General features: G+C 34.5%; 5 protein-coding genes across 5 annotated transcripts in view; 4 read left to right on the top strand and 1 right to left on the bottom strand.

The window, feature by feature from the left end:
* The first annotated feature begins 1969 nt into the window (after positions 1-1969).
* On the top strand, positions 1970-8934 carry LOC105617970 (histone-lysine N-methyltransferase SETD1). The gene is made up of 9 exons (XM_012199507.1): positions 1970-3712; positions 3788-4060; positions 4149-4457; positions 5412-5678; positions 5769-6418; positions 7002-7635; positions 7782-8003; positions 8127-8384; positions 8761-8934. The coding sequence occupies exons 1-9, from the start codon at positions 1970-1972 to the stop codon at positions 8932-8934; spliced, it is 4530 nt and encodes a 1509-aa protein (XP_012054897.1).
* Positions 8935-9977: 1043 nt separating this feature from the next.
* On the top strand, positions 9978-10931 carry LOC105617971 (mediator of RNA polymerase II transcription subunit 21). Its single transcript, XM_012199508.1, has 3 exons — positions 9978-10019; positions 10102-10213; positions 10549-10931. Exons 1-3 carry the CDS (start codon positions 9978-9980, stop codon positions 10929-10931), a joined length of 537 nt encoding a protein of 178 aa, XP_012054898.1.
* A 1097-nt stretch (positions 10932-12028) lies between these two features.
* Positions 12029-13006, top strand: LOC105618138 (soma ferritin-like). The gene is made up of 3 exons (XM_012199679.1): positions 12029-12160; positions 12373-12564; positions 12740-13006. The coding sequence occupies exons 1-3, from the start codon at positions 12029-12031 to the stop codon at positions 13004-13006; spliced, it is 591 nt and encodes a 196-aa protein (XP_012055069.1).
* A 1021-nt stretch (positions 13007-14027) lies between these two features.
* LOC105617974 lies at positions 14028-22151 on the top strand. The gene is given in 7 exon segments (XM_012199510.1): positions 14028-14726; positions 15732-15917; positions 15920-19479; positions 19645-20732; positions 20839-21117; positions 21243-21941; positions 22052-22151. Coding segments are annotated over 7 exon segments (6147 nt in total). The 5' UTR covers positions 14028-14491.
* A 980-nt stretch (positions 22152-23131) lies between these two features.
* LOC105618139 (cytochrome c oxidase subunit 6b-3-like) overlaps positions 23132-23474 on the bottom strand; it is a 1454-nt gene continuing 1111 nt past the window's right edge. Inside the window, exon 2 of the mRNA XM_012199680.1 lies at positions 23132-23366. Within this exon, the coding sequence (XP_012055070.1) occupies positions 23132-23366 (235 nt within the window). The remainder of the gene's footprint in view (positions 23367-23474) is intronic.

Genomic DNA, 23474 nt, shown 5'->3' on the forward strand with positions numbered 1-23474 from the left:
ATATATATATATATATATATATATATATATATATATATATATATTCGCGCGTCGAAGAAAAAGAAAACAAAAATGTTTAGTGCAAAAAGTGCAAGCAACGCGATCTATAATTCGCAAGAATTCGAGATGATTCGAGACAAAATTTATTTTTTATACTGTATAATATCAAACATTTAAAGAATAACAATTATACGTATAAAAAGTATATGTTAAAATATATCACATATCGAAATATAGGACAAATTAGAAATAATTCATATAGGAGTCCAACTGCTAAGTAAGCAATTTCACCAGAGCTGAATTGATCATCAATTAAATTAAATGGAGTTTGATCGAAGTCGTCGTAAGGCCCGCGAGTTATAACTTTCGCGGGATGGAGAGAGAGAGTGCAAACGAGTTTGGGGCGTCTACTATTAGTAATTAACCCATAATTTGAGAGAGAGAGAAAGAGAGAAAGCGTTTGGAAAAATAAAGAATACTATCTGCAATTTAATCGCGAAGAAGGACGCGTGTTTGCTCGTCGACGTCGGCCCGGTTTGCGCGAGCGTGTTTACGAGCACGGGGATGCGCAAAGTGCGTCTCGTTTCTCATGTGCGCAAGTGAAATAGTATAGACACGATCAGCCAAACACGTTCCAGGTGCGTCAACTCGAAAAAGAGAGAAAAGGACAGAAAATCGCGTGTATCGCGACGGGTCAGCTAGCAAACGAGAGAAACAGAGAGAGAGATAAAAAAGATAAAAAAAAAAACTGTCCGTACGTTTCATCACATTTCTCAGCCGAAGTGCGGAATCGCCAAAGATCGCGAATTCATCAGCGGTGAGCGGAAACAACAGCGGAATAGTCGAAAGGACGATCGGTTCGATAGCTCGATAGGGAATAGGCTCGGGACACTCGCGCCGTTACGCATCGTCCCTGGACGTTTTACAAAAGTTACGCGATTTTTGGCAAAGGAAGAGATCGCAATTTGATTGAATAAGGATCTAAAGGTTTTGGTCGAAGTGATAGATCGAGCAAGGGAGATAAAGAGAGAAGAAAAATATAGACAGAAAAAGTGAGATGAGAAGAGTGGGAGATAGGTAGAGAAGCAAAGGCGAGAGAGCGAGATTCTTGGAACGTTCAACGTGTACGACCGAAGAATCATCGACGGCGTTCTATCTGGAGGATCCCGTGACGAGGAAATATTCTCAGTGGCTCACCGTCACGCGTGCAACCCAACCTAGAAAAGCGTTAAGAAGCACTTTCGAGGTTATGTACCGTTGAGGAGAACCGCATAACGTTCTCGTGTGAGACTGAACGGCCAAAGTTGCGAGAGAGAGAGAGGGACCACGTTGTAAGTCTGTGAACAGGACGCGACGGCTTTTGGGTTTCATCTGAAGATGCCATATCGATAACTTCGCACCGGAGATCGTATCGATCCAGCGACGAGTGTATTGCGTTCACGCTACGAGAGGATGCATTCTCGTATGAAAATTCACAGCAGAGTGGCAAAGATTTCGCGCGATCGTTACCTCTAACCTGGTTGCACGCGTACGATGCACAAGAGAAAGGAACTGCTAATGCTTGTAACAAACTATAAGACTAGTCTGTACACGTAAGCGTGCGATTACTTTGCAATTTTATGATTAATGAACGATCTCGATCATGTAATTACACCGCATATCACTAATGTAAAAGAGATACACTTGTTTCAACAACGAATTTGCTATTTTTTAAATATAATTGTAGTTGATTATTTGTAAGTGATGAACAGAGTGATGTATGGAAATTGTGTCCTACTGATTTGCAATTCAATTTGTGTGAACGCGTACAATTTATTTTACATATTTGATAGACACGCTTTTCTGGAAAGATGCAAATAAATTATGAGTTGTACAAGTTGATTTGCATTCAGCATAATAGTGATATCATCTAAAGTTTGGATAAATGTTTACGACAGAAGTTCATGTGAATGGATGATGCTCGGAGGCAATGAACGGCATGGAGAGACATGGTCATGGACATGGACATTCACATGCGCATTCGCATCGTCATCGCCATTCCCATGGCAGTTCTCAGAGCTCGTCGCAGAACTCGAGTCAGCCGTCTTCAAAACATAGTCACAGCCACGTGACACATTCACAGAAGGATACGGCTGTGCCATCAGCGACCCAGAAGACTCAGAGAAATTTCAAGCTACTGGTCGATCCATTTTTAGTTAAAGGAGCTACAAGACTATGTAGATACGATGGGACCGTTCCAGGCGATCCAACGTATCCACAGGTTCAACCTCGAGATCCCAGATCGCAATTAACTAGAATCTGGACTCGATTGGAACAGCTTGATCTACCTGTACCTAGATTTAAAATTGATTCCAATTACTGTGGAGAACCTCCTCCACTAGAGGTAACGTTTTGCCATTTAAACGACAATATTGATAAGACATTTTTAACAAACATGGTTCAGAAGTTTGGATCTATAGAAGAGCTTACTATTTATTACCACCCGTTAAACAATAAACATCTTGGCATAGCAAGAGTGGTGTTTGAATCGACCAAGGCTTCTAAAGCATGTGTAGAAAAATTGAATAATACATCTGTGATGGGGAAAGTATTAAGGGTTTTTCTGGATCCCTTTGGAGAAGAATGTAAGAAGATGTTCGAGGAGTTAACCATGGAGAAAAAACCACCTGAAAAGAAGGTAGAAAAAGAACCATCGAAGCCAGAGCCAGAACCAGAAAAACATCAGACACCAGTAGAAAAGGCTTTGCCCGAGGAGAGGGACGACTTTAGAAATAGTAAAAAACCTATTCTAAATATAGAAAAGAGCAGAGAGCCATATGTAGAAAATTCAAGATATAACAAGTACAGGGACTATCCTACACCAAGTGGCAGTGCAGGTAGTGATTTGGGTTATGGAACAGCGCCCAGTGAATTGAATTATTCTAGTAATTATTCTCAAAATTCTACTCCAGCAACAAATTATGACTTTTACTATAGTAATTATCATCATCAACCTCCGAGTAGCTATTTAACTAATATCCCGCAAAATGTGTCACAGAATATACCAATTCAACAGAACTCAAATGTATGGTGGGGTAATAATTCTGGATCAGCAGGATATTCAAGCTCAACTTCCGTTTGGCCAATTCAACCACATGCGACAAATTTGGACAATACTAATGTCACACCGATTAATAATAAAACTTCCAGTGCAAAAGCGCATACCACTCCTAAAAAGGAAAAGGAAAATCAGACTACAGCAAAGAGTACACCTCGTGATTCTCCTGATGAAACTCGCAAGACATTAGATTTAGATACAAGAATTGCTATGTTACTAAAGGATAAAGCGGGTGGAATGGCACCTCCTTTCTTACAATTTGGCAGTGACTCAGAAGATGATAAAAAATCTCAATTTGATGACAATGAGATATTATCAGATCCACCCAGTCCTTTCCTCTCACGTGAGATATACAAACAGTGTTTTGATAAAATAGTAGAGAGAAACAAAGAACGGAGAAAAGCTCATGAAAATAGCATTAGTCAGTTTTCCGTGGATGAAGATTTAGGTAGTGTCATAAGTTCCAGTGAAGATGAAGCGTTATTAGGAAGTTACAGCCCAGCACCTGATGACAATGAACCAGAGCCACCTAAGGAACCACCTCCACCTCCACCGCCTGACGACGACAGAATGTCTCTGAGTCCTTTAAGTTCAGGAGATGAAAAAATTGAGGAAGTGAGAACATTTATACATATGAAATATATAAGTATTCATCGTCTATTTTATATTCATAAAATATCTTTTTGATAGGTAATAGCACAGACTGAACCTTCAAATCAACTATATCCGGCAGCTGGTTACCCAGGACATTTGACTCACTATCCTTCTAACGATGTTTATAATTGGCCGCGACCGACGCAATATCCTTATCCTTATGGAACAACTTATTTACAAAGCCATTATCAACCTAATACAGCGTCTTTTTCGGCAACAATGGGAAATCATCAAGGAGCAAATTATTATTCCTCTTTTCAATCTCGGTTACATGCTATGGCAAATTATAATATCACAAAAGATCCACAGGTAAGGTTGATTGTCACACAAATATATAAATCTAAACTTTGTATTTAAAACTTTTAAAACCAGCTTTTAAAAATATTTCTATTTATAGGGACCTACTATCAATGGAGTATTAAGCAGAGTTGTAAATGAACTAAAGCAAATTCTAAAGAAAGATTTTAATAAGAAGATGATAGAGAACACAGCATTCAAATTATTTGAAGTTTGGTGGGATGAAAAGAAATCAGAAAAAAATCAAATTCAGGGTAGCAGCGATAATATTATTGTCAATAATACAACAAAAGAAGAAAAATCGCAGGGATTGTCATCATTATTAGAACAAGCAACACCACTGGGACTCAATTATGATGGTTTTGGTTTGGGTATTAGAGCTAGTATGCCAAAGATGCCTTCATTTAGGGTAAGATAATGTTATGTAAAATAACAAAAATAAAAATCTAGGTTACTAAGAATCAGCACGGAAGAAGGTGCGCAAATTTTGCACATTTTTTTTACAAGTAAAATTGTTATTCTATTTGATGTATAGATGTCTTTTTAAAAGCCTAGAGAACTCATTGAATTTCGACTCTCTTTGGAGTCTTCTTCAGCAATATTCTATATTAGATTTTTTGAACGGACAAGACAGAATAGTCAGTCACAGGTTGCCAAAACTAGTGGAATCTGTTTCAAATTCAAATACTTATGAAAAAACTGGAAAGGATACGGACAGTAAGAGCGCAAAAGACATCGCACAATAATATATCTATGAAACTTCTTTATTCACTAAAACGCGTTTATATTGTATTATGTTTCAAATACTTGAAAAACTTAAATTTAATCAAAGAATGGCAAACAACTCATCTCCACGGTTGCCAAATCTTGTCATAAAGCTTTGAATGCTGTTATTCACAAATTAGCACTTTTTCACAGCACTTTTTATGCGGAACTAATTGAACTCTGACTTAAGCAATTCGTAGTGTCGAATAAGTCTCACGAGCGTTTAAATTGTCAAAAGATCAGATTGAATAAAAACAATAATCACAGTAAATAGAGATCAAAGCAGTATATGCGGAATATAAGTTGATTTTACAACATATTTAACATACATAATGTCAAGTCTTAGATATAATGTATATAAGAACGGAAAATTATTGTAAGAGTTATAAATTTAATTTAATAAAAGAAATTGAAGAGTCAAGAGGAAAAAAAAATAAAATAAGGAGTCAAAAGTTATGAACAATAATAACATTATGCATAAAATTATATGGTGGAATTATTATCACTCAACATTAAATTATATAATGTTGTATCTTATATTTTTTTTCGCTAAACATTGGATATTGTTATTATTTTAGTTTTATTTTTATATATATAGCGCAAGATCAAAGCTCCAAGCCCATTACCACAGGATGAGGACAGTCGACAATCGGGTCATGCTGATATGGAAACAATTGAAAGTGATAGTGATCTAGATGTACCACCTGTACAAAAAACAAAGAAACCGATGACTTCTCTTCCGACCATTTCTTCCTCGTCTACTACGTCTTCGTCGATCGAAAGTAGTAGCGAGGAGATTAGTTCCAGTGAATCTTCCGATAGTTCAAATGAAAGTTCCGATGCAGAAGCTTGCTTTGAGGATGAGGTGTGTATAAAGTGCAAGTAAGCGCAATGATTAAAAAAAAAATACGATAGACTTAAGGAGATATGCTAATTAAAATAAATTTATTTTTAGCAAGATACAGATAGCCGAATGTCCGACAATAGGCCTTTGGCTTGTAATAGCGAAGATCCTGATATTTTGATGGAACTTGCGATCCAAAGATCTCTAGACTGTCCTACCCCAACTGGCAGAGAAACGCCGGTACCAGATATCAAAATTAAAGATCAAAATTCAAACGAATTCCCGCAGATTGATGATGACAATCTGAATAGTTCATTATCTTCTTCCATAAGATATGAAAGCATAAAAGAAGAGGAAAGAATTTCTGAGAAATTACCTGTAGTGGAAGAAAAATCATTTGATGTGTGTAGAACCTTAGACAAGGAAGTGAAAGATACATCGATCACTGAAGATAAGGGAACACAGAGCGATATGAAACCGGTGATAATAACATCAGCAATAAAAGAAGAGGTATTACCGGATATACAAAAAATGGAAAATTCGGCTGCGGAAGCTCTGATGACTCTAGCTGGACATGATAATATTATACGGCACAAGAGTCCAGGTCCTATACAACCTAATATTATTAGAGCACTACAGACAATGTCAGCAAAATACATCAATGATGAACCCATTTTGAAGGATAATGAAAAGATTGAAATGTTTAGTGAGATTCCTACAACTGACTCAGAGGAAGAGAGCTTAGAAATCAGAAGATTAAGGTTAGTTAAATAAGTTTTTTTAAGGAATGTGTGTGTTTTGATTTTTTTTTGTATATAATATTATAAATCATAGTACAGTACATACTATAGGATTAATTACAATAATTGCAATGGACACATTTAAAATGGATAAATTTTAGTTAACCTGTTCGCTGAACGATTTGAACATGATTAATTCTTACTTGTGAACCAACCATGTTCAATCGGTAAGCAGGCTAGCTGCTTTATTTGGAGTGTTTTCCAGCAAGGATACAGTCAGATACAGTGTAACATAGTGAATCGTTACATCCTTGTTTTTTGTTTACATTAAATAAGAATGAAATGATTCTTTGTGACGGACTATGTTCTTGCTGGAAAGCATCCATAATCTGAACGTGTTTATTGATTTGTGTGTAATAACAATCTAAAATTTTTTATAGTGGGTTTGATCGTTTCGAGAGTGAGTAACGAAAGTTCGATCCGAAAGTATCATGATCAGAAATCGAAGAGATAGAAACTTGTGACGTCATTAATCACTCTCGGAGTGATTAAACTTGCTGATTAAATATTTTTAAATCATAACATTACAATATTATCTATATAGGTATCAAGCGGAGACAGAGCTTCGATTGAATGGACAGCGGACACCAAGTTCACCTGGTTCTCAGGCTTCGCAGGTGTATATGGAACATTCGTATTCATTGCCACCTGCACAACCTGAACCGGTAGAACCGATGATACGAGTACCACCAGTCTCGATGAAAGTAAAACATCCAAAGATTGTTAAATTAACGAAATCGAAAGATAATACTCATAAAACCGAGAAACAGAAATCCAAGAAATATACAAAAATACACAGCAATCAGAATCATATGGGAGAGAAGGAAAATATCCGAAATGATTATATATATGATAAGCTTCCTAAACAGATTCCAGAACCGACTGTCACGTACAAAGAACGAGATCTTATGTCAGAAATGGCTATTTTGTACGAGTTTTTAACTAGGGGAATAGACTCGGAAGATGTAGAATATTTGAGAAGAAGTTACGAGGCTTTATTAGCGGACGATACTCAAGGTTACTGGTTGAACGATACGCACTGGGTTGATCATTCGCCGACGGATGTACCGAGCCCCGCGAAAAAGAGGAAACGAGACGAACTCCGATTGCATGCGAGTGGAAGCGCTAGAACGGAAGGATATTACAAAGTTGACATCAGAGAGAAGGCTAAACATAAAGTAAAAAATGATTTATCTGATATGTTTGTAAAAGTTTTCATTTTTCTAAAGAAAATTTAAAGTTCAGATGTTTATATTATAATGTTATTTTATTATTAAAGAAAATCTATAGAAAAGCCAGTAAATCATCCTTTTTGCTTTTGCAGCATCATTATGCTCAAAGTATACAGCGCAGTAATGATGTAGAAGACAGCGGCGGCTCTTATAGTGGAGGTGATGGTGTAATGAATGGTCCAAAAAATAATTCTAAAGCGTTGACTGGCAAAATGCAAGCATTGTCACGTGAGGCACGAAGTAATCAACGTCGGCTATTAACAGCTTTTGGAATTGATACAGACAGTGATCTCCTTAAGTTTAATCAATTAAAGGTAGGATATATAAATTCAAAATATCTATTAATATAGGTAGTGATATATATAATTCAATATATCTATTAATATTGATGTATATAATATTCTAATGTAATTCATAATATATATTTTGTGTTTTAGTTCCGTAAAAAGCAATTGAAGTTTGCTAAATCTGGTATTCACGATTGGGGCTTGTTCGCCATGGAACCAATCGCGGCCGATGAAATGGTTATCGAGTATGTTGGACAAATGGTTAGACCGGTTGTAGCCGATCTACGAGAAGCTCAATACGAGGCCACTGGAATTGGAAGTTCTTACCTCTTCCGCATCGATTTAGATACAATTATCGATGCGACAAAATGCGGCAATTTGGCGAGGTTTATAAATCACAGTTGTAATGTAAGTCACTCTATTTCTTTAATCTTGACTGGCTATGCAATATGATAAATATATTTTGTGTGTTGTGTGTATATGTGTGAAAAACAGAGAAATTTGAACATTAAAATAAAAAATTGAAAATTAAAATCTAAATTAAAATTTAACTTGATGAATTGATAAAAATATTGATAAAAATATTAGTTTTCTTCTGATTTGTTATATTCCAATCTTAATCTCTAGTTTATTAATACGGTCACAAAACTCAATATTAATTAATCTTGAAATGAGAGAAACAGAGCAATATATTTATAATATTACATAATATGTAATATTATATACTTTATATTGTAATATTATATACTTTATATTGTGGTTATCAAATCTTTATTTCTTTTAGCCGAATTGTTACGCAAAAGTAATCACGATCGAAAGTCAAAAGAAGATCGTAATCTACAGTAAACAACCGATAGGAGTTAATGAAGAAATTACTTATGATTATAAATTCCCATTGGAGGATGACAAAATCCCTTGCCTTTGCGGAGCTCCTCAATGCCGTGGTACCCTCAACTGAATTGTTCATTCTTTTTCCCGTCTTCATACTTCATCATACCCTACTCATATTTTTGTAAATATTTCCCCATGTAAACATTTTATAAAAATGCAATGGAAAATGCTAAATTATGTTAAGATGCGTTCTTCCTATTTTATTATGAGACCCTTCTGATCCAGTATTTGACTTCGATATTTGGAAAAGTGAGATAAATGTCTGAATTATTACTACACCTAATGGTAGAATTATATTACAGTGTTTCATTTTATATTTATCGTCGACTACTAAACGTGTTAATTGATAAATAACATTAACAGAAATACAATTGAAATTATATTTAGTGCAATTATGTCTACAATTATAAACAATGTAAATATTCTCAATGTATTATAAACAGAGTGATTTTTTCTCTCAATTGTATGTCAATAATTTAGAGAGTGAATTTGAGATATAGAATGAAAAAAGAATATTATATGATCATAAATTTAAGTTTTATTTTCCAAGTTATAATAAAAATTAAAGAAATTTAAGTTATATTGTTCCATCTAGAGTAGCATAAAATCTTATGTGTCTCGTGCATTACTAGAATGATGCAAAAATCTGTTGATTTGTTTTTCTATTGGATTTCTAGTTTTAGGTGACCTGCTCTTTTTGCAAAAAAGGTAGCCAACTTAAATCTAAACTTCTTTTCTAATTCCCTAGGAATTATGGAAAAGAGTAAGAAACCTAAACATGTGTTTGGCTAGCGTCTAGGTGGCGCTGAAAACATGGAAGAATGGAGGTTAGATTACGGTTTTTTTTACCGTTTTCTGAGATTGTTGTTTTAGAACGTCTTTTTCAATAAATAGGTATAAACAAAATTTCGAGTACGTTATGATAACGTGGTTGCATAGAAAATTAAGTGATATTTTAATCAATTATATTGTTTTTCTTTAAGAAGTGCTGAGATTGTTAGGGTGTCTTGACAGGTGGTAAACTCTTGCATTCTTATCTTTATTGATTGTTATGAATGTTATAAGAGGCTATCTAAATTAATTACAAGTGATCCATATTAATTCAATATTATGGCAGATCGCCTAACACAGTTGCAAGACACCATAAATCAAGTAATAAAATATTTCTATTTTATTGTCTCATACGTTTATCATCTTAGCATCTTAATGATCTTAATTGTCGATTTGGTATTAGCAAGCAGAACACTTTTGCAACAGCGTTGGTATTCTACAACAGTATTCTACGCCCAGTAAATTTCCTGGTTTTGATCGCATCGGTACCCCGCAGCCACATCAATCTCAAGAAGGTTTTTATATGTTTCAATATATATTGATAATATAATACTACTCTTTAGTACATAAAATAATTTTACAGTCCTTTATACGTATAGATCATTTGTGTCCTGGATTAATTTTTATTACTTTTATAAGTATATAAAAATTTTATTTTTATATATATTTTAACATCTTTAATAGGTGTTTATAAAATTATATAAAAAGAAAAAAAAGAACAGAAGCTATTATTTAGTCAGGTACTCTTAGTATTTAAAAAAAAAAGAAATGTAGGATACAAATGATCTGATTGTATTTATTTAGGGTTAAATATACATGTTGATTATAAATCATAGTTCATCTATTTTAGATTACGCTGCCTTATTTGCAAATCTCATTGCAAGGTGTGCCAAAGATATAGATACATTAATAGAGAGTTTGCCGAGCGAAGAATCATCACAGGAATTACAAGTAGCCAGCCTTAGCAGACTCGAACAGGAGAATCAACAGGCTGGTGAACAATTGGAGGAAGTAGTAAGACAAGGAGAGACACTTCTTCAACGAATTCAAGCAGCTCTACAGGATATTGCGCAAAGTCAATTAGATATGCAGAATCCTACATCGACGACTGTGATCAATATGAATCTTAGCAGTTCTAATATAAAACAAGAAAGCCTTAGTTCTATAAATACCGTGTCCTCAAATAATACACATCAATTGTCAGATCCTTCACCTAATTCAATAAATCAATGACATATTTATGATTTATTGTAAACTGTTATATTTATTGTTTGCTAGAGACTTATAATTTTAAAATATTTTGACAGTCTGTAAAATCAAATCGGTATATGAATTTCAAGTATATAAAATAAAAGATGATTACTATTGTCACTACAATTATTAATTATACAACATTTTATTATAAAAAATATCGCTTAAGACAATAAATGGAACATTAATTTAGAGTGTTACAATATTTTAGTACAATTATATTTATAATAAAAATATAAATTTGATAATATATTAAAATTAAAGCTTAAAACAATTTCTTAATCATTGAAAAGGAGAATAGTTTTGTTACAGTGAATTTTTTAGATAATACATTAATCAATCTGTATGTATTTATATTTAGCATTTTATAATATATGTTAATGTGTGTAGATGAAAGAAAGAAAACAAGTAATGGAAATTTTTTGACTGCAATTCTTGGTGTTTTATTTTGCATTATTTCTCTTATTTAACAATATATTTCTAATGGCTTTCTAATTCAATTTTTAAAATTCTTGATTTTTTCGAGAAACTTCGAGAAATTTCTAATACGAAATTTTGTTAAATTCATATATGTTCACACATATTTGTACTTCAAATCAGTGACATTCATATCATATCATACATATAATTTATATATCTTACAAATGATTTAAATTAATGTGAATAGATTAATACTAATTTAAAAAATCATTAAAAAATGTTGCGAATATTGAATATTCGTAAACCTTATTACAAACTTTTAAAATCTCACAATCATGAGTTTTATTCGCTAATTCGACAATTAGGTTACAGGTAATTAATAAATCAAGATTCTAAATAGTATTTAATCATAAATAATATTTAATAAATAATATAAAAAAAATATTTTTTTAGAAACTTATTCTTTTAAATTAAATCTTTTTAATTATGAATTTGTTATATAAAATATTAAAATTTAATTTATGAGACTATAGGCACAATATAGTGTCTAGTTTTTTCTTATCCTTTACACATAAGATACATTTTTATCAATTTATATTAATTCATCAAAATTATGTAGCTTAACACGGAAAAAGTCGAAAAATAATAATCAAACAGGAATGTGTATTGATAAACCAACAAAATGCTCGAGTGGAAAGAGGGTCAATTTTTTTTTCCACAAAGAAACCGAAGCTGCTATGAATGAGCAAATAAGTGTGGAACTGATGGCATTTTATTATTATTTATCGATGGCATGATCCCTTTTATTTCTTTCAACTTTAAACAAGATACAATTTATACAAGAAATTAGGATTTTACACAAATCATAGATTAATTTTTTTAATTATTATAATTATAAATTGCCTTTATAATATGTGTCCTTTTGATATAATTAAAATTGATTAATAAAATTAAAATTAATTTAATTGCTATTTTATGAAAATTTATATTTCATTGTATAAAGGCTGCATATTTCGGTCGCGTGGACATTGCTTTACCCGGCTGCGAGTCATTCTTTATGCAGATGCATCATGAAGAGCATGAACATGCCTTGAGATTTTTTAACTATATAAAAATGCGAGGCGGCAAAGTGCATTTATACGATATATCGCCGCCAAATGATCAAGATTGGAAATGCCCATTGCATGCATTCAAAGTAAATTTATTTTGAACAATCGAATCTATTGTAATTTAAGATGATTTTAAATAATGTAATATATATATTTTTTAAGAATATGATACATCCCTTAAGAATTAATAAGAGTCTTTCATTTAATAATAGCTATTCAGGTGTATAAGTTAATTCTTTTGTTTATGTAAATTTTCTATAGACAGCATTGCAATTGGAAATCGAAGTTGGTCAAAAACTAGTTGCGGTAAATGCTATAGCGGAAAAGCACGGTGATCTGAATGCGAGTGATTTTATCATCACCGGTTTCATGGAAAATCAGATGAAAAGTGTTAACGAATTTGCAAGATTAACGACCATATTGTCGGGTGTTGGAGATCAAGCATTGGCGCGATTTCTATTTGATAAGGATCTACTCGACAATTATGTCATGTCCGATTTCAATGTTCTAAAAAACAAATCTCAGTAAAGAAAATTTGATAAATAACTGCATAGGTCCTCTTGTGAAAGTATTTTTTTATAAATATATAATATTCCTATATTGTATATTATATATTATATCGATTTTTATTTTTTAGAATTGTAGTATTCTTTTATAAAATTGTCTGCGAAAAATTTGTGTATTCAAGATTAAAATTGACGGAAAACGAAAGTCTCGTTAAGTCGTAATCACACTAATAATTGTGCAATTGTGATTGGCAATTACTTTCAACCAATCAGAACTAAGCAATCGCCATTGCTTTGTCCTAATTAGTTGAGAAGTAATTAACAATCGCCGTTCATAACCGTTAGCGCAAAAAGTGCAAAAGGTTAAGTAATACGAATAGATTTATATTGTAAATGCAAATAAAAAATGAATGCTACACTCCCCTCCCCCCTCTCCCTGTAAATTTATCAGAATTATTAGATGGAAATTTAGCACAATTGAGTACAATTGAGCATGCTTGAAAATTGAGCATTGAAAATTATAGCGTTTTTCATTGGGAAAATTAGTGCACATTAATGCAATGGAGTATAAATCTGTTTATATATTTTCAGTGTTAATAAATCCTTTTAAGGTTATGAAGTTTTTGTGACAGCAAAGGATATGTGATTAGGATTAAATTATTTATATTAATACAATAAATTAGAATAGATTTACATTTCAATTGCACTCAATATGCATCATCAGTGTTGCACTAGTCTAGTGGAAAACGCTATTAGGATATATTTTACATGCGATCTTTATAAAAGAAATATGATTGGATAATTTTCTTTATGCATATGTTATACGGTTATGCAAGTTGTGTGAAAATAGCCTTAGAGTTTGGCTAATTTGGGAAATCGAATAATTTTAATATTATACCGCTTTTTCCAATTAGCCAAATTCCATTAATCAATACACGGACATGGTCCTCGATCTTCTCTCACTCCAATACAATTTAATGAAAACGCATACATAATACATTACACGTGACACATGTAAGTGGGGACATAAGGAACATGGCCGCTATGGTTTCGTTGATTTGTTAGTGTTAGTTGGACAAGGGGGTTCAAGGTATTTAATCAAGGTTGCGATAGCGATTGCTCATTGCTGACAGTGCACGTTAATTAATCGCGTCTCAGCATCATTAAATTCACGGCAACGAGATTTGCCACGTATTTCCGGGACGTCAGACGATCTTACTTGTCTCCATTTTTTTTCATTTTTTTTCTATACAAAAAATTTCCTTGCACGGTGTGAGAAGATACTTACGTGATTTCCCCTCCCCCTCCGTAGTTCCTTTCTTCCACCTGTAGATATAATTTATCTATCGAAAGAATACATCATTCTTTGCTTTATTCTCGAACGTGCCCTCGCGTAATTAATCTCAAAGTCTGAAGGAGTGATTCACGCGTGGATTTTGCTAAGAAACGAATAGACAAAAAGCAGCGACAAAAAATTTCACTCTTCGCTGCCGGGTAAGTTTGTACGATGGCGAGTGATCTGTCAAGCGGCTGCACGGAGACAATCGACATCCTGGACGATGAGAAAGAAGAAGGCGAGATTTCGTTGGAGGATGTTAGTTCGTCTGAAGAAGGTGGAATGGGTCACTTGACTAGTAACTACGTTGTTGGCAGAGTGCGTGCATGTCCTGATTGCAAATCTTGGGGCGATTGTGCTACCTGGTGTAATGCACCGTATCATCCTAAGAACCAGAGCAGGAGAGGTAAAGTCATACTGGACCTCATGTTCGTATCTGTCGTCCAAGATATTTCTTTTTTCTTTGATCATTTTTCATACTTGTGTTTGAAGTTAAGGCCTGATTTCATCCATGTAAAATTAACTTTAATTTTAATTTAATTTAAAGTTTATTCTTCTTCTAAATCTTAAAATCCAATTTAATCTTTTCTAATTCTAAGAAACAGTGAATTCGAGTGAAATCGAGAATAAAGTTAATGTTATATTGATAGAACTGGATCTTTTGGAAGAGATTCAAAAGCATTTCCTCTTGGATCTTTTGGTTTATTTATGCGTATATTTTGTTTCTATATATATATTTATATCTTCAAAATCTATATATATATATATATATAGATTTTTGAAGATATAAATATAATAAATAAAACAATTGTTATAAAATGATCGTAAAGAGCACATATAAGAGTCAAGTTAACAAAATAATGTAAATAAAAATAATAATAATTTTTACACTCATTTTTGTTAAATTGATTCTTATATGCCCTTTACAATCATTTTATTGTAAATTTTTAATATTAAGAATCAATCCTTTATTGTTTTATATGATTTGAATAATTGTTATGATTTCCCAATTATACTCCCCTAAGAAATGTATTCTGATATAGATTTCTTTGATTTCTGTCATTACAATATTTTATGTATTGCTTTTAACTTTCCCACACAGTACAAATCTTCAAAAAACATCCTAAAAAAAGAGACATCCTTTGTCTTTTGAATCCTAAAGATGTCCCTAGGATGTCTCTTGGATAAAGTGTGTTATGTAGATTTCATTAATTACAATATAATCAGATAAAGAAATTTTATAGAGATTATAGAGATTCCTATTTTAATAGAATTATTTTTGAAAAAAGTCTTATTAGTCTGTATGTATATAAAGAAAAATATATCTTTCAATGAATAAATATAAGAGAATAGTAATTATTTGAACTAGTATCTTGTTTTAATCAAGTAGCAGTTAATCTTATTTTATAAGATCCAGTCAAAGGAAAGGAAAACCGTCATCATGTCAGAGAAACAGGATTTGCTGCAACAAAGCACATGGCATCGACATTACAAGAGAAAAATGATGACCTAGTACCAATCTCTAGCGACAGCGACATGGAAATCGTCGGTCTTACAGATACATCCAATCGATCAAAGGCTAAAGTAAAAAAGAAAAAAAGAAAAAAAAGGAATATGAAACCCTCACTAACGATGAATTAATTTCTCCGACCTCTATTGATATGCTATCATCTATAGCAGAAGTTAGCACGGTAAAAATATATAGGGAAGTAAGTCCACTTCGCAGATCAAGTGGCAGATCAAAGATGATCTCGAAATCGCCAGTTCGAAGATACAGGTCGCCAGTGATAGCACGATCGTCGTTTCAATCTTCTCGATCTCCGCTGAATCATTCCAGATCTCCGATATTAAAAAAATCGCCGCGAAAGATCAGATCCCCGAAACGTAGTCTCCGGCGTCACTCACCTGTGAAAGCAGCGAAGAGGCTGCCATCGAAGCTGAGCTCGCCGCCGTCTACTCGTTCCTATGTCGATAGACATGGCGAGGTGACGCGGTTATTGAAAAAGGTGAAGCATCTAGATTCCATAGGAACTCATGCATCGGAACCGAGCGTCATCCGGAATAAGGAATCATCGTCGCTGAAGGAGAAATTATCGAATATGAATATACTAAACAGAGCCAGCAGCGATGACCACGTGCATCTCAAGGGAAAATTAAAGGTTGAGTCCGAAACGGTCGACGATGCCGACGATGAGGATGATCTGGCGTTGCTGCGACAAAAAGCGTTAGAAACAAAGCAAAAAAAGTCCAGTAAATCGGAGCATTCAGCAGATGTAGAATCAGAAAAAAGATTGGCTGTGAATAACGATGACCAGGACGAGGAAGCTTTGCAACTTCGTATGATCGCGCTGCGCTCAGCAGTCATGAAGAAGCATCAGAATCGGGTTCAACGCGGTATTAAGACCAAGAGACCTACTCGCAGTGAAAGTCCGTTTAGTTCGAGTTTTCTCGATGATATACCTGTGCCTAGCGATGAGCTGTTGAAATATGCGTCGCCACCATGTACACCGTCACCCGAGAGCAATCACATTGAAGACATGGATTTGGATACTGACATCGAAAGGGAGAAAGAAAAGTTGCCATACTCGCCGACCGATAAGATTACCGAGAACGTTCCTATCGACACAGCGTTGCTTGGAATCGAGCCATCTGACGTATCGTTTATTAACGTAAACGAGAACATTGGTAGCCCGGTTTTTGACGATGCACAGGATGAACTTGCAACGAATAACCTCACATCTTATTATAATGAAACTTACTTACCTTACCAAGCACTTCCAAGTAAACCGCAATTCTATGCGCATTCGCCATCACAGTACAACAATGAGGCCTTTCATTCGGATTTAAATGATATAACCGGAAAAGGTTTCGAAAATCCTCACAGCAACGGTGTCGTTTGTGATCTAATAGATGGAATTTGTTGTCAAGAAAGTACTTATTCCTTAACGAATATGCCAGATACGCATGATCTTCCAGTGTCCAAGGATCTTCTCACCCCTCCTGTCTCTTCCTATGGCACTTTCGCTTCTTCTCTTCAGATGCAACAAATCGTGGAGCAACCTGCCAAGGATAGTATTATATTTGTGAATATGGATTCCACATTTAGAAATGATAAACCCGCCTATGAAATGCAGACAATCCCTCCATTTAATTCCGTTGCAAATGCTTCGACAACGGCGTACGTCACTAAATATGCCGAGTCGATGTCGCCGAATGAATCGATGATAACGATAGATGATCTTCCGGAGGCATCTGTGAATCCATTAAACTCTCCCATTGGCGATGACAAAAATTTACCGGCCATAGAATACATTCCAATGGAAACAGCACCATGTCAAATTACTATAGAAAAAACATTACAAGAACCTTTATATATGCAAGGTATCCCAGAAGTTACTAAAGATATGAATAAAATACCTACGTTGATCAATAGGAAGCTAGTACCCGCGCCAATACTGAAATCGAATAAGCGGCTGCGACAACATTTGAAGAAGCGTGAAATGCTGCAGCCAGAGCCGGAGCCAGAGCCGGAGCCGACTTTTAAGAATGCTGAGATGCAACCGGTGACCATTGTTGCCGCAAACGCGAATAGCAGCATTTTCAAACCTATAAAATTACAAGTAGTGAAAAAATCTGCGCCTGCTTTGTCGACGCTCCCTACATTCGACAATTCAGCGAACGAATCTTTAGATACATCAGAGGATCAAAGAGGCTCATCCAAGGAAGATCATGAGACAGTTGAGCTGGGACAAACTGATGTCACTACTACGTCGTCAGCGAATGAAACTACTCTAGCTCGCAGAAAAAGGAGAAAAAAGGAGAAACGCAGAAGGAAAAATGCACGTTGGATGAAATGGTTTGAGAATGAAACGAACCCATGTTTGGATGCTGATGTAAATAGAGATGTAATTACGAATGCGTCTACTTTAGACCACATTGCAACCGAATCTGATCAGAACAAGAGCAATGATAACGCTAGTACACATAAGATTTTAATAGAAAATGGAGAATTAACGAGATTGCAAAGTATCACTGATACGCAGGAGTCTATCAACTCCGGTGATATTATGACCGAAAAGAGAGACGTGGAGAATCACACAATATTATTAACATCCATCGAATATTCACAAGAAGAACACATTAAATCCCATTGTTTGTCAACAAATCCCGCGCCAGACAATTTGAATTCTGGCACAGTTAGCAAAATCACCGATACTAAAAGCCTTAGTAGAAGACAAAGCATTGACGAGGATGAGGATGAATTACGAGCCATTTTATTGGCTTCTTTAAAACGAACGAAATCAGCAGATATCAACAGTCCTCCAATTGCTCCACCTACTCCAATTACAAACTCTGTTGTAACGAATGTCCAAACATTTGCATTAAATCAAATATTGACAGATACCATGCCATCTACAGTTAACACAACGTGTATTGTGAGCAACAATGCTCCGTTATTATTGTCGAAGCCATTGCCGTCGAAGCCATTGCCGTCAAAGCCATCGCCGTCGAAATCGTCACCGTCGAAGCCATCGCCGTCGAAATCGTCGCCGTCGAAGCCGTCGCCAACGAAGTTATTGTCGTCGAAGCCATTACCATCGAAGCCTTTATCGGAAACAATAAAGAAAAAAATTAATGAGGCATCTATCTCGGTGCAAAATGGCAGCAGGAAAAGAAACACTAGCCTAGACACGGTAAAGAGTCCTCCGAAAAAAATAACGAGAAAAGCAATCACGAGCACGAAAGTGGTAAACAACGCTAAGAAATATCAGAATATGATTGTGAAGAGGAGACTGAATCTACGAAAGATTGATAACAATACGAAGCCTAGCGAAAACGCATGGTCCAACGCTAACGCTTCAAAAATATCGTTGCATGCATCTGACACTCAGCGATTTGTGATAAGTTTGGGCTCCGATACGGATACCGAGTCCGAAGGAGAGAAAAACGAGTCTGTTTCTATCGTGGAGAAGCATCAGGCGCACCAGGAGATCCCCGCTGATTTTGAAAAGAACTTGAGTAAATTTCTGCGTGAGGTGAGAAACGAACAAGAACAGTCTGCAGCAGCAGCAGCGAAATCATCCAGTTCGTCCACGCAAGCAACAAAGCGAGATGTGTTACAAACAGCTAACGGTTCATCTAATATGCACACGCCACTGGTAAGGCGATTGCATGTTTCCTCTAATTATTCTTTAATGCTATTAATTTACTTGAAAGAGATTAATATTGTTTAGATTCGCAATTCGAAGATTTATTATACTAAAGAAAAATTGCTCGCTGAAACTTTCTTAATTTGTTCTGCAGGTTTTCCTACTTTGTTGCAGGCCGTGAGGCATCTTCCTGCGTCACAGCAAGAGGAGTATCGTCGTTTGAAACAAGAAATCTTGGAGCGCGAAAAATTGAAACTACAGAGAAAAGTAGCAAGTAATAGTAGTAGTAGTAATAGCAGTAATAAATTATCAAATACTAACGTAGCAAGCTCACCAATAAAATCTTTGTCATCGTGTGAAAAGAAAGCGCATGTTAAACAGAACCAAGATAATTTAAAAACGCCAGAGAAGAATCCTCCTCAAGAATCATCAACAGAAGGAAAGAAAAACGATGACGTGACGAGAGACACATCAGAATTAAACGTATGTCGTAACTCTGCTGAGAAAAAACTTTCAGTGAATATTGCTAAACATACTAATTCCACACAAAGTTTTTTGCAAACTAAAAATTGTAAAAAAGCGATACCGAATAATCTCAGCATTCGAATTACTAATGTTACTGCTTCAAGTCACGCCAACGGTAGAACGATCGAGAATTTGCTTGAGAAGCAATCCGTGACAGATACACAGCAACATAGATCTGCTTTGAGAACGTTAAGCACAGACGAGATAAATTGTAAACACATGCAAGTAATGTTGAAGCCGAATGCAATTGAGCGAGTCGTCACTATAAATGACAAATCAATTGTGCAACATGACATGACAATAAACGTCAGTCAAAATGAAAATCTGATCGAGCCTGATGTCAAAACAGAAAATCTAGTCGAGAAAAATCTAAATGATGTAGATAGTAACAATAGTACTTTTTCTACTGCATCTACTGTAAAACTTCCAAATTTATTTTTGGTTTCGAGTGAACATGAAGAGACGATGGAAACCACAATGTCACTTTCTCAATATAAAGCAGAATGTCAGCAAGAAATTAACAGTGATACTTCAACGTCTGTACTTACAGACAATAATAATAGCAACAATGACTCTCATAAATCTGACTCGGTTACTGACGATAACAGTACTGCGAATGATATTTGGGACACACTTAAAAAGGATGTTAAAGCAGAAGTGGATTCTCTGACGAGTCTTCCAGAAGCGGAACAAGAGCGACATTTGAGAGAAACTGAGCATAAATTAGTTGAAAAACGGTAATTACACAAAATAATTTGCGGAGAAACAAACTATAATAATAAAACGACATACAATAGAGCTTTCATATTAAATTATGTTTACGTGATAATTTATATGATATAGGTATACGGTCTTAGATCATTTAGCAGAAATGTCAGGGAATCTTCGTCAATGGGATCTGGAGAAGGAAGTACAAACTACCTTGGCCAACGAAGTGAGAAAACTTAAAGAACAGTTAAAGATAGCTGAGGAAAGGTTACAACAGCAGCGCAATCGCGTTAACAGCATGGGTCCAAAAGTTTCAACAGCACGTCAAAAGATCAATGTTGGACGACGCGAGTGCTTCAAACTGTCCAGAATTTGTTCGACCCTAGGTAACCGACTCATGGGGAAAAATTACAAGTACGCAAGTATGAAAGCCACAGATATGGCGTAAATATTTAATAATTTAGATTATCTTATATGTAAATAAAAAAGAAATTCTGACATTCTATTAGTATATTTTGATTATGAAGATTGTTTTTTAGGTTGCCAGAGGCGGTAGATCAACTTTTAAGTGATAAACTCAAGGAGATTGCTAATCATACGCGTCAGTTTACCAAGAAGAAGCGAGTCCAAATTAATGATATTTCTGAAAATTTCTATTCTAGTACGTTACAAGAAATCTCAGAATCATCTAAAGATATATGCATTGAGGAAAATCTATCACAAGAACAGCCAATGAATGACGAAGCTGCGATCGTTGAGACGAGACCGAGAAGAGATACTTGCTTGACGCAATCTAATCAAAATAAGAGTTTATCGACAGAAATCTCATTGGATTTTTCGCAAATGATTCCATGCCAATTAATATCAGAAAGGAGAGAAAAAACTTCAGTAAATGCATCGAATCATTGTAACGAGGAACAAGTTACAACTCTTAATCAAGATAATGCGTCATCTTCTGAACCCAGGTTATACCAAAGTAATCCTACAGAACAAAATAATGAGTACATAAAAGAAAGTAGAACAGACAAATCTGATCCCGCTGCATCTTTAGAACTAAAATCATCAGCGATTGCTTCCTCAAGTTCAGAACAAAATGAACAGACTAATGAAAAAGCCTCGTCGCTACTGCCATCGCCATCGTCAACAATAACGACGACAAATACAACGATATATACAACAACGACGACGAAACAAATTACACCTTATATATCAATATTGTCACATTTAAAGAAACCAAGGTGAGTGTTCCTTTTTTTGAAAAATAATTATGGTATTTGATCATTCATTGTCTGTGGCTTATTCTCAAAATCTTGAGGATTTTTGTGGTTTCTGTTACTCTTTTCGCTAGGAACATCAACCCCCATGGAATTCTGTGTCCGTACGAAATGATGGGCATTTGCAGGGACGAGGATTGCCAATACATTCATCAATCGAGGAATCAAACCTGAAATAATAATTACATACTACCGAATACAACATGACGTAAGGTGGTTCTAATTTCTCGTCAAATGTGTCAATGTGGATCACACACTTTACAATACATTAATAACATTTCAATTCGTAAATATCATAAGCTCATTAGTTTCTTGATTATATCTTGATTTCTAAAATCTAATTGTTCACAATATGTATATATATTGCATACAATGTAAGATAGTCGGGTACACATAAGAAAGAACAGAAAATAATTTTAATCATCTCCTTCAAGCAAATGTCTTTGATTTCGTATTTACAGGTATCATCAATTATCCTATAGGAAATAGATATATCGATATAGGCAGGTTGCGATGTTATGCAGAGCCAACACTCGAAGATCGGTAAGTTGTCTTCATCCATGGCAGGCTCTAGTGCACAATACCGAAATTATCGTTTTGTTTCGCAAAAATCTTACATTTTTATGTAAGATCTCTATTTTAAAACGTCGTGCTATTACGGGATCTCGAGAGATATCCGTATTTTATTGAAAGTTCAAATAAAATTTCGACCAGTGTATATTTTTTACAATTATAAGAAAAAAAGTGTCTAAACTGCAAGATCAACCAGTGTAGTAAAGATAAATAGAAGAATCGACATACTGAAAAAAAAGAAGAGTTAATTGAAAAGAAGAGAAATCCAGCAATTACGTTTCATCGGACAATTAGTAATTTTTTCTTCGTACTTCGATAAGTTACCTCATATTAATAAATCTTGTACCTGTATAATAAAAGTTAAATATTTTTTTCTTATCTAAAGTGTAAATTAATTACATATATTTCCTTCCTGTCTCTTATACTGTATAGTTTTTATTTAATTTTCTTTTATTTAAATTTTTATTATATCTTTTTCTTAATTAGCAAAATATATATGATATCGTTTCTAATCGTAATTATTTCGTTTTAAATATAAAATTTTAATTTTGTCCATATGATTGATTTCTCTTTTTCTCTCTTTATTCGCCATATTTGTTGCCGGGGAATTCGCCTTGAGTTCTGTATTTTTGCCAAGGTAATCTGCCTGTAGTTCTAAGTTCATCCCATTGTTCCACCCAGGCCTTTGGACATATGGTCGTGAAAGCATCTTTAAACCACGTACATGCTTCGGAACTTTTACCTAAAATATGCTCACAGCGATAGAAATCAGTATACATCACGAAACATCTCAGTGTCTGATTTGCTTGCTGAAATCTGCAAAACGGAGTTGACAAAAAAAATATTCCTGAATTAATTATGAATACCGAATTATGAATTTTATATATATATATATATATATATATATATATATATATATATATA

Source organism: Atta cephalotes, assembly GCF_000143395.1.
Source record: "Atta cephalotes unplaced genomic scaffold scaffold00015, whole genome shotgun sequence".
NCBI lineage: Eukaryota > Metazoa > Arthropoda > Insecta > Hymenoptera > Formicidae > Atta > Atta cephalotes.

Excerpts from the sequence above, each read along its gene's own strand:
- LOC105617970 (XM_012199507.1), top strand. The coding sequence starts at position 1,970 with ATGAACGGCATGGAGAGACATGGTCATGGACATGGACATTCACATGCG. Across the intron at positions 4,458-5,411 it reads CAAAGATGCCTTCATTTAGG|CGCAAGATCAAAGCTCCAAG; the intron begins GTAAGATAATGT and ends TTATATATATAG. Across the intron at positions 6,419-7,001 it reads TTAGAAATCAGAAGATTAAG|GTATCAAGCGGAGACAGAGC; the intron begins GTTAGTTAAATA and ends TTATCTATATAG.
- LOC105617971 (XM_012199508.1), top strand. The coding sequence starts at position 9,978 with ATGGCAGATCGCCTAACACAGTTGCAAGACACCATAAATCAA. Across the intron at positions 10,020-10,101 it reads TGCAAGACACCATAAATCAA|CAAGCAGAACACTTTTGCAA; the intron begins GTAATAAAATAT and ends ATTTGGTATTAG. Across the intron at positions 10,214-10,548 it reads GCCACATCAATCTCAAGAAG|ATTACGCTGCCTTATTTGCA; the intron begins GTTTTTATATGT and ends CATCTATTTTAG.
- LOC105618138 (XM_012199679.1), top strand. The coding sequence starts at position 12,029 with ATGTGTATTGATAAACCAACAAAATGCTCGAGTGGAAAGAGGGTCAAT. Across the intron at positions 12,161-12,372 it reads TTTATTATTATTTATCGATG|GCTGCATATTTCGGTCGCGT; the intron begins GCATGATCCCTT and ends CATTGTATAAAG. Across the intron at positions 12,565-12,739 it reads GCCCATTGCATGCATTCAAA|ACAGCATTGCAATTGGAAAT; the intron begins GTAAATTTATTT and ends AATTTTCTATAG.